We start from the raw sequence: 10,631 nt of genomic DNA, 5'->3' as shown, positions 1-10,631 counted from the left end.
TAGATGCTCCTTATATCACTAAGCTGATACCCAACCCTCTAGCCCTACACCCTCATCCTAAACCCAACCCCTAACATTTAACCCCTAACCCTCACCCTCACCCCACCCCAACCCTCTAACTCCTAAAACCCTAATCCCTAACACTTCACGAAGAATTCAGTGCAGCCCCATGGGGAGGCTGCCCTCAAAGGCCAGTGTCCACCCTAAGTGCATGACAATCTGCAGCACCTGGGGGCTGCCCAGGTCCCTGGCTCAGCTTTGCACGGAACTCAGAAGCCCTCCTCCTCCCGTTTAGCCCAGTAGCACATTTGCATGTTCACATCTTTAGTATTTGAAGGAACAAGGAGACTGGCTTTGCAGTATTTGCAGGAACAAGGAGACTAGCAGCCGTGAGCAAGGCAGGCAGCCAAGGCAGCTCTTAATATTTGCAAGACGGGAGAGGTGAGGAACGGTCAGGAAACTCTGGCAGAAAGACAACAGAATTATGGGAATTGCTGGAATTGCTCATCTCAAGACCCCCCTCACTTCTCCATTGACCAAAAAGCTATAAAAACCCCATATTCCAAAAAGTCAGTTGGCTCTTCCAGCTGCAACAGAGAACTTACTCAGTGCTCCTAAGGAATCAGTGCACATCTGCTTCACCTAACGACAGCTATAGACTTTCTCACCCCCTACATTTCTTGGCTTGATATTAATGTGATTTTTCGGGCAAAATTGTCTCTTTCCATAGGCTTTTGGGATTTTTCTGCTCTTTAGATCAAGCTGCGTATGTCTTGTAGGATCTGCTGCCTGCTTAAATTGTCATTTTGCTGCCTGAAGCAGCATTTATATATATTCTGTCATTTTCAATATTTCCTCTGTGTAAAAACATTTTTGTCCAATTAATTTTTATTGCTTTTCAAAGTTTTCAACAAGTTAACATCAAGTTAACATCAAATTAATACAAATTTAATACAGATTTAAAAGTTGACTTCCCACCCAGGATCCATGTTTCTCTTTCCTCCCTTACTCACTGCTCAATATAGCATACATTTCCTAATTTCATTTCAATACTTAAAATATTTTATCACTTATTATTTTCCCTTTCTTCATTTCCCATTGGCTGTACAGTGGTACATTGGTTCTCAAACTTAATCTGTTCTGGGAGGCCATTTGACTCCCAAAACCATCCAAAAACCAAGACGCGGCTTCCAATTTGCTGCAGGAGCTTCCTGCACTCAAGTGGAACCAATGTTGGACATTTGGCTTCTGAAAAACATTCGCAAACCAGAACACTTACTCCCGGATTTGCAGTGCTTGGGAGCCGATTTGTTCAACAACTAAGCCGTTCGGGAAACAAGATACCACTGTACACATTTCAATTCCTGCACAGACTTTTATTTTACTATAACATATTCCCAAAATGTCAAATAGAGTTACTCTTCACTTTGTCAGCCTACAAAAATCACTGGTTATGCATCAATATCCCACAAATACAACTTATTTCTCCTGCCGTTTTACATGTGCACATGTCTAACTGGTGATGGTAAATAAGAAGTCCTCTTCAGCCGCAGCATTCCATTCCATCTTCACACACACAAACAATCCACAGGATCTCCTGATTCTCACTGCTATATAGCAAAAGGGTCACTGGTGACTTCATATTCCCAGGCTTCAGCATCTGGTCTGTCCATGTTCTTGACCTCTTCTATACTTCACAATTTCAGATTATTTATTCTTTACCAGGTATATCCAATTTTATAATGTTACAACAGTTTGGGATTTAAACGCTGCTTCATACTCTCTCGCGCCAAATGCTTTGGTCCATTGTCTCTAAATCCAGCTTTACTCTAGTTTCTATTACATCTTTTTATTCCATGAGCCTGTACAGAACAAGGATTAATTCCTTTTAAAAATTTGTATTTAAATGACCCAGGCAGATTTTCACACACACCATCCAATAATTCATTTGCATACAGGATCCATCAATTTTTAGCTGGCAAAGTTAATTTATATTTAAGGTTCGCTCTTCTTAAATTCTTACAATTCCATTGCTCGGCAGAGGTTAGTTGCAAAGAAATTATACGAAGAAACCATCCACCCTCCCATTTCCAATACCCCTCCCAGCAGAAATTAGCATCTTACAAAACCTTCAATTAACAGTCAAATAGTCTCCACAGCTTTGGTTAACATCATGTAGGCTGGGGCACCTCTTCACTTTAGTCCAATTGTCTGAAATCAAAGGAGATTCACAGCAAACATGGTTGTCAATGGAGTCCTTCTTGAGAACGGAGTCACACCAAAAGACAGAACCCTGCCCCTCCTTTCTCAGTGAAGTTTTCCAACTCCATCCAAGACCAAAACAGATATTATAAGGTGTCTGTAAGTTTATGACACTCCCCAATTTCATCAGAAGGATTAAGGGGGATGCTAGCCCACCCCCAATATCTTCACCCAAGGACACACACCCCTGGGGCTTCGGAGAACCTGGGAGAGCAACATCCCGTGCTCCCTACTGGAAACGGAAGCCCTATGTAATAACTTCTTGTTGGCGTAGGGTTAAAGGCAAACACATATTCATAAAAGGATGCATGTTATGACTAGCAAAAGATCCCAAAGCCTTCATTGTGTGTGAATACACATGAGAACTAGACATGCATGTTATTTCAGACACATGTAACAGTTCTAGTGGAGAATGTGGGCGGCAAGGGTGGCTTAAGGCATATTTAACCTCACATATGTTGGACTTTTAAAGTCCAACATTTATTTTGACAATTAAAAGGTGTCCCTGTGTTACTCTTCCCATCCAGCTGTCCCTGGCAATGAAGCTCTTTGTGATAAATGAGGCCATAGTTTCTAAACCATTTGCAAAGGGTAAATAAGTTTTAGCTCCAGAGAGTTTAACTGATACATGCTTCCCTTTGGTTGGCAACTGTTGAAAATACATATTTGAAGGGTCATGCAAGCAAAGGTATAGGGCTTAAGACCAGAATTTGAATTTGGTTAATTGTTTCATGTGAGAATTTAGCCAGAATTTGAATTGTATGGTTGAGAGCTTGAAGCCAAAACCAATTTATCCAAGTCATTGGCAGTGACATCTGTGGGCACTTAACTTTATGTAACACTCACACTCTTCACCTCCATGCAAAGCCTGGGACATTGTCTCTTTAAGGGGAATTTTTTAGAACAGACTGGTTTTGCAAAATTCTTAGAATTTTGGTACTATTCCTGTAGAATCCCCTTCTTTGCCTTGTTCTTTTAAGAACATTTAGTTCACTCTGTTTCTGTGGTGGCCTTGGAATGCTATCAGGCCAATAACATTGCTTGGAAGCAACTGGAAACAGAAGACTACGCATTATAAATATGTTGAGTTAGAGGTATATCAAAAACACTTCTTCACTCGACTGTATTTATTGTGTGAAGTTTAATGCAGACAAATACAACTGTGAATAGATTGCCAGTAAGCAAGGGGTTAAGAACCGCAGTCTTTACATCTTAGAGAAGGCTACAAGGTTCAGATTGGTGTTGATCCCTCTTCTCTCCAAGGGCAGGAGTAAAAAGGTCTGTTTGTCTTTTACAAATTTTTCTTTCTCTTCCTTACCATGCTCTCAACCTGGAAGGATGTGTGGCTACTCTGCAGGCTCACATAAATGATCTTCATCTTAACTTCTGTAATTTTTAATCTAAGATGTGCTGTGCCTTTGTTTATATTCATATTGAGTTGAAGAACACTAGATTTATTGTAGGTAAAACTTTTCTGCTTACTTGAAAGCCTGATCTTATTATTAGTAAAAAGGAAAGAGGCGGGGTAGCAAATCCCAAGTGCCCAGAAAGGATTCCTAATATAGGCTTCACAGCCTTTTATCCCTGCTGTATCGCTGTTCAAACTATTAAACTCTGCTGCAAGAGGCTTTAAGGTAAGAGTCAAACCTCGGGGATTTCAATGTAGGGCTCACAATTGTTTGTCAAACTGCTATTGTGTAAACACACGTTTGCACAACTCCCCCCACATTTCTGGGGTTTTGAGTTTTGTAAAGCAATATTGATATTGACAGGAGGGAGGGTCAATTCAGTACACAACTAGATGGCACTGATTGAAGGCAACCTCATCAGTGTTGTGTTGCCAAATCATGCATGACTCTCTCCCCAGGTGTGATGTGAAGAAGGTATTCCAACACCTCGGCCAATGACTTGCACCTCACAGATGTGGGCATGTAGTATGAAGAAATGTTAGATAATACGAACACCATAGCAATACTCACCCACCTACTAATTAAAGTTTCATATATTTAAATTTGTAAACAGCAACTGCTATGGTTTCTCCCCATTGGGAATTTGATGGGAAGTGAGGTTGTCACTGCCAGTGAAGCTCATTCCATATTTGAAGTACTGATATGGTCTCTCTCCACTGTGAACTCTTTGATGGGAAGTGAGAGTGCGACTGTGTCTAAAGCTCTTTCCACATTCCAAGCACAGATATGGTTTCTCTCCACTGTGAGTTCTTTGATGGGTAGTGAGAGATGATCTCTGACGGAAGCTCTTTCCACACTCTTGGCACTGAAAAGGTTTCTCCCCGGTATGAATTCTTTGATGGGCCGTGAGAGTTGTTCTGTGACTGAAGCTCTTTCCACATTCCAAGCACTGATAGGGTTTCCCCCCTGTATGAATTATTTGATGGGAAGTGAGACTTTCCTTATGACTGAAACTCTTTCCACACTCTTGGCATTGAAATGGTTTCTCTCTTCTGTGAGTTGTCTGATGGTAAGTGAGAGTGCTGCTGTGATTGAAGCTCTTTCCACATTCCAAACACTGATATGGTTTCTCCCCACTGTGAATTGTTTGATGGGAAGTGAGGGCGCTGCTCTGATGGAAGCTCTTCCCACATTGCAAGCATTGATATGGTTTCTCCATGCTGTGAGTTCTTTGATGGACAGTGAGATTGCTGCTGTAACGGAAGCTCTTCCCACATTCTAAGCATTGATATGGTTTCTCCCCGCTATGAGTTCTTTGATGGGCCATGAAATTAGCTCTGTGACTGAAACTCTTTCCACATTCCATGCACTGATATGGTTTCTCTCCAGTATGAATTCTTTGATGGAAAGTGAGTGTTTCCTTTCGACCGAAACTCTTTCCACATTCCAAGCACTGATAGGGTTTCTCCTCACTGTGTGTTCTTTGATGGGAAGCGAGACTTTCTTTCCGAGTGAAGCTCTTTCCACATTCCAAGCACTCATAAGGTTTCTCCCCTGTATGAATTCTTTGATGGGAAGTGAGATGGTTGCTCTTACTAAAGCTCTTTCCACACTCTTGGCATTCAAAGGGTTTCTCCCCAGTATGAATTCTTTGATGTAAAGTGAGTTTTCCCTTCTGACCAAAGCTCTTTCCACATTCCAAGCACTGAAAGGGCTTCTTCCCGGTATGAATTACTTGATGTGTAGTGAGAGCGGTGCTGTGACGGAAACTCTTTCCACATTCCAAGCACTGATAGGGTTTCTCCCCTGTATGAATTCTTTGATGGGAAGTGAGAGCAGAGCTCTTACTTAAGCTCTTTCCACATTCCAAGCACTGATAGGGTTTCTCCCCAGTGTGAATTCTTTGATGGGAAGTGAGAGCGGTGCTGTGACGGAAGCTCTTCCCACATTCCAAGCACTTATATGGTTTCTCTCCAGTATGAATTCTTTGATGGGAGGTGAAAGTTGCGCACTGAGTGAAGCTCTTTCCACATTCCAAGCACTGATAGGGTTTTTCCCCGGTATGAATTCTTTGATGTGAAGTGAGATTGCTGTTGTGACTGAAGCTCTTTCCACATTCCAAGCACTGATACGGTTTCTCCCCAGTGTGGACTCTGTGATGGGCTGTGAGAGTTCGTTTCCGACCAAAGCTTTTTCCACATTCTATGCACTGATAGGATTTCTTCCCAGTGGGATTTATTTGATGGGAAGTGGAATGAGAGCTCTGACGGAATCTCTCTCCACACTCCGAATATTTATGTGGCTTCTTCATTGTGTGGATATTGCCATGGTCTCCCTTGATCATTTCTAATTTATCACCACCTACATTGAAGAGAAAAAGAGATTAGAGTCACAGGAAGAAATTGAGTCCCCAGTTATTTAACAATGCTTATGAATGCTTGTGATAGAGGGAGAACTGACGAGAGTTCAGATGTGAGGTCTTCCTACAGAGTTCACTGCCTTTGTTGACTAGCATTTATGGACATATTTATAGGAACCTGGAATTCGAAAAGCCTGGCTTCTTTCTGGGTTGGATCTGACCCAATCATAGAATCTGCTTCATCTCAAAGGTCAGTAAGTTCTCTGACCAACTGAAAATGGACAGCAGCAAAAACATAAAACGTGACAAAAGCTACTTCCATTTGTCTAACAAGTCTGAAGCCTATATTTTAAAAGGATTGCGCAGTTCAGACAAGCCTAACTTTCTTCTGTAATGTTTTATTTGCAGTTTAATGTAGGTTGTAAACCGCTTTGATTCCCCCCCCCCGAAAAATATAAAGTGATAGAGAAACGAAATTAATGATAATAATATTAACAAATGGAGGAAGAATAATCACAGACAAACCAGTAGGCAGCCTTCCATTCAAGGTGAGCTGTGGGGATGTTAGAATCTCAGATGCTATAGTAGCCCTGTTGAGCTCCATCAAAATATTGGAGGTTTGTTACAAAGAGGTATGTATTGATTTTCAAAACAGATATTATGAACCAGCAGCGAGCCTTACCAAGTGAGTCCATGATCCCACGATTCTCCTCCATGACTTCCTTATGCAAAGCTCTCTGGTCAGAATCCAGCAATGCCCATTCCTCGTCTGTGAAACAAACAGCGACATCTTCAAAGCACACTGGACCCTAAAAGAAGGAAAATGTCCTCCACTTAGACAGCATAAAGATGATCTACTACACATTGCTCTGTTGTTTTCTGCCTGTTGGTTACTGCGTTGTTTTAATGGGATTGTTTTGCTGCACATTTGCAGCAAATTCTTCAGGGGAAACTCCTAATGCCCTAAAGTGGACTTCAGGGGGTGAATGGGGACCTGGGAAGGGAGAGGATAGAGGGGGAAAGCCCTGCTGTGCAACTGATTGGGGTGGCTAGGTGAATCCTGGCCACTCTTTTTTATGGTTCGTCCACTTCTTAGAAACCTGTTGTAGCATTCAATTATAACTTTATAAAGAAAATGGAAATGACAGGGATAATATAAGTGACATTCAGAAGCTGAGGTGAGGAGGCTGTTCCTTATTCTTAGTAAATAAACCTTCTCAAATGGCCTTTTTAGCCTTTGTTCAGGGCAGGTTTGACAAGAAGCTTGGGCACAGAGGCACCTAGCTGCCCCACCCTCGGCCTCTCGCCCCACAATGCTCCTTCCCACTACCTGATCTGGTTCCAAAGCTGCTGCTCCCTCTCCGTTGCCATGAAAATATGGATGAGGTTTCACTGATGTCTTTCTGTCACCTGCGAGAGACAAAGGTAAGTGGGAAGCCAAGGGAGTCTGCTTCTCTTGGAGGTTAAGTAGTGCATCTCTAACTACATATGGGCCTTTGAAAAAGCCTCCCCTACTGAGTATGATTGGACTTTTGTACCCATTTCATATTTTAGTTGTGTAAATATACATTTCCCCTCCTGGAGGTTTTGGCCCCAAATGTCTTCCCCCAAAAGATTCAAATAACCCACTGCTATGTTTCAAAATCTACAGAATGTGACCCAACAGAGAAATAACTCATTCCTCCTTACCCAGGGGCCTCTCTCTGGTATCCAACAGAGTCCTCTCTGCTTCAGAGGAATCCGTGCCCATTTTTGCAAACAGATAATTTCCCTGAAATCACAGAATGACAGAGTTGGAAGGGACTCCAAGGATCATCTAGTCCAACCCTCTGCAATGCAGGAACTTCCACAAGTATTCCAAACAGAGAACTTGTAGAAGAGTTAGAAAAGGAACGGCAGAGGCAAAAACATTAGGGGTATCAGATAGCATTCCATGGATGCTTTCCAAAAAAGATGTGCCATTGGTTGAGAATTTGAGGATACCCTACCTCATGTTCAGAGCACCTTGGGAGTATTCAGAGGAAAGCCTCACCTGCTGTTCTGTCTCCTTTCTCTCCGCTGCCTGACTCAGGAGGAAACCTTCGGCCAGGGCCACTGCCTGGGCACTGGTCTTCGCTCCACATTCCCTCACCCAGCTCTCCATCTCCGGTGGAAGGACAGCCAGGAACTGCTCCAAGATCACCAGGTCGAGCATCTCAGCTTTCGTATGCCTTTCTGGCTTTAGCCATTGACGGTCAAAGTGGTAGAGTTGACTGCAAAACTCTCGAGGACCTTTGACCTCTTGGTAGCAGAACTGCTGGCTCTGCACATCAGAGCGAAGGGTGTCCTCCTCACCCAGGATCTGCACAGAGTTTTCCCAGAATCCCCTGCTGCTCCCCATTAGGATGAAATTGCCTCTTCCTCCTCCAGGGTCAGCTGAGTCTTGCTCATCCACCTGTGCTCTCAAGAAACCTCCAAGGGATCAGAAAGAATCTGTTTTTTCTTCTGCCAAGTTCTGTCTGTCCAAATTAGAGGTGCTAGAAAAGTCCTACAAAGCACAAACACATTGTTCTGTTATAAAATGGATACACTGTCAGGAGAAGAAAGCGTGGATGAGCCTTGCAAGGAATCAGTCCTGGACTATACCACGGCACTGACTTGAACTTTCTTTTCAAAGTTAAAAAGGAAGGAAGAGGAGAAGCCCCTATTTCTCCTAGTGCCTTCTCGGTAGCGGCACCCTCCCTGTGGAATGCCCTCCCTTCAGATGTCAAGGAGATAAAGAACTACATAACTTTTAGAAGACATCTGAAGGCAGTCATATATCCGGAAGTTTTAAATATCTGATGTTTTAATTTGTTTTTATATATGCTGTAAACCAGCCAGAGTGGCTGGGGAAATCCAGCCAGATGGACGAGGTATAAATAACAAACAACAACACTAGAAAAGTTACCATGCAAAATGTGCAGGCACCTTAAGGGATTTCTGTGAGATGAGTCAGCCTGGTTGCTCCTGCCTTTCGGTGTTTTCAGTCAATGAATGAAGTCAGAACTGCAACTGATGAATGAGGAATTTGGACTGTCATTTTTGTCTACAGGAGTAGAAATCATATATCGAACAGATGGAAAGCTCTTTAATCTGAGCAGGCTGAAAGCAAAGAGTAAGCTCTTCTGAGACAGAAGCTCTTCTGTCATAGAGCTTCAATATGCTCATGACAACATAGTGTGTGCACACTCAGAGGACGACCTCCAAACCATGCTAAATATATTTCCAGAAGCTTACAAAAAGCTTGGCCTATCGCTCAACATCCAAAAAACCAAAGTGCTGCACCAACAAGTGTAAAACAACCCCTCTGCAGTGCCACAAATCCAACTCGAAGGTGTTATGTTGGGAAGTGTTAATCACTTCTCCTACCTGGACAGTTATCTTTCCACAAGGGCTGACATTGATGCCGAACTCCAGCATTGTCTGAGCTCTGCAAGTGCTGTATTCTCCCAACTGAAGTGCAGAGTGTTTGAGGACAGAGACATTCGTAGAGAAATCAAAATGCTAGCTTGGGGTGTGTGTGGTTTCCCCACCACCACCAAAATGCTTGTTTACAAAGCTATTGTATTACCAACCTTACTGTCTGCTTGTGAAACATGGAACACTTATAAATGCCATCTCCAACTTCTGTAAAGGTTCCATCAACGGTGTCTCAGAAAATTTTACACATCACCTGGGAATACAAGTGAACTAATGTCAGTGTACTGGAAGAAGGAACAATCACCAGTGCCCAAGCAATGATACTTCAACATCATCTGCGTTGGACTGGTCATGTTGGGCGGATGCCTAATTATCATCTTCCAAAGCAACAACTCTATTCCGAACTTTAAAATGGAAAGTGTAATGCTGGTGGTCAACAAAAGAGGTTTAAAGATTTGTCTCAAGGCAAATCTAAAAAAAGCAGTATAAACACCGACAACTGGGAAACACTGGCCTGTGAGCGCACCAGTTGGAGAACAGCCTTTACCAAAGGAGTATTGGACTTTGAAGAATGTTTTTCTTCAACTCAGGATGAAAGGGTGAAACGAGCTAAGAAGAAGGCACTTTTGGCAAACCCTCACCGGAATCAACTCCCGCCCAGAAACCTATGGCCCCACTGTGGAAGGACGTGTGGATCCAGAATAGTCCTCTGTTAAGAATGTGTTCATGGAAGGCAATCTTACTTTGCTACGAGGGATCGCTAAAGAAAAGAAGAAGACCCCATAGCCTCTGCTCCTAGATTTGGAGGCCCCCCGTCCTCCCCCCACCTCCATGCACAAGCTAAACCGTCCCTCCACGCCGCCTCCGCCTGCAGCCCGGGGCTCTTAATTCTCCCCGATGCTCCGCAAGGGACAAGAGAGAGGAATCTCACCCGGTCCCAGAAGGCGCCAAGGACGCAGCTCTGCAAAAGAGCGAGACCACAGCCCCTCTTCCCTGGCAGGAAGTGACGCAAAAGGAGGTTCCTTTGCCCGCCCCCGTCCCACCTTCATTTCCTGTCCTCGACAGGCGCCATTTCAGGAGAGACGGTGAGGGTGGGAAGAGGCGACGTGACGCCACAGCACCATCTTGAAAGAGGGCAAGAAGCAGGCGGAAACGCGAAC

General features: G+C 43.5%; 1 protein-coding gene across 18 annotated transcripts; it reads right to left on the bottom strand.

Annotated features, from left to right (window-relative positions):
• Positions 1–870: 870 nt before the first annotated feature.
• Positions 871–10,603, bottom strand: LOC310832852 (uncharacterized protein). 18 transcript variants are annotated; one of them, XM_083715083.1, is made up of 8 exons: positions 10,403–10,603; positions 9,627–9,724; positions 8,980–9,153; positions 8,063–8,557; positions 7,720–7,801; positions 7,361–7,440; positions 6,713–6,839; positions 871–6,032 (listed from the first exon to the last, which is right to left on the bottom strand). In XM_083715083.1, the coding sequence occupies exons 4-8, from the start codon at positions 8,408–8,410 to the stop codon at positions 4,291–4,293; spliced, it is 2,379 nt and encodes a 792-aa protein (XP_083571209.1). In that variant the 5' UTR covers positions 8,411–8,557; positions 8,980–9,153; positions 9,627–9,724; positions 10,403–10,603; the 3' UTR covers positions 871–4,290. The 18 variants fall into 18 exon arrangements, with proteins under 18 accessions (XP_083571209.1, XP_083571219.1, XP_083571220.1 ...); XM_083715093.1 differs by having other exon boundaries at positions 10,515–10,601; XM_083715094.1 differs by having other exon boundaries at positions 8,960–9,153; positions 10,403–10,486.
• Positions 10,604–10,631: the final 28 nt, after the last annotated feature.

The sequence above is a fragment of the Podarcis gaigeae genome, assembly GCF_964106915.1.
Source record: "Podarcis gaigeae genome assembly, chromosome: 15".
In the NCBI taxonomy this organism is placed as follows: domain Eukaryota; kingdom Metazoa; phylum Chordata; class Lepidosauria; order Squamata; family Lacertidae; genus Podarcis; species Podarcis gaigeae.
This window is presented reverse-complemented; position numbering and strand designations above follow the sequence as displayed.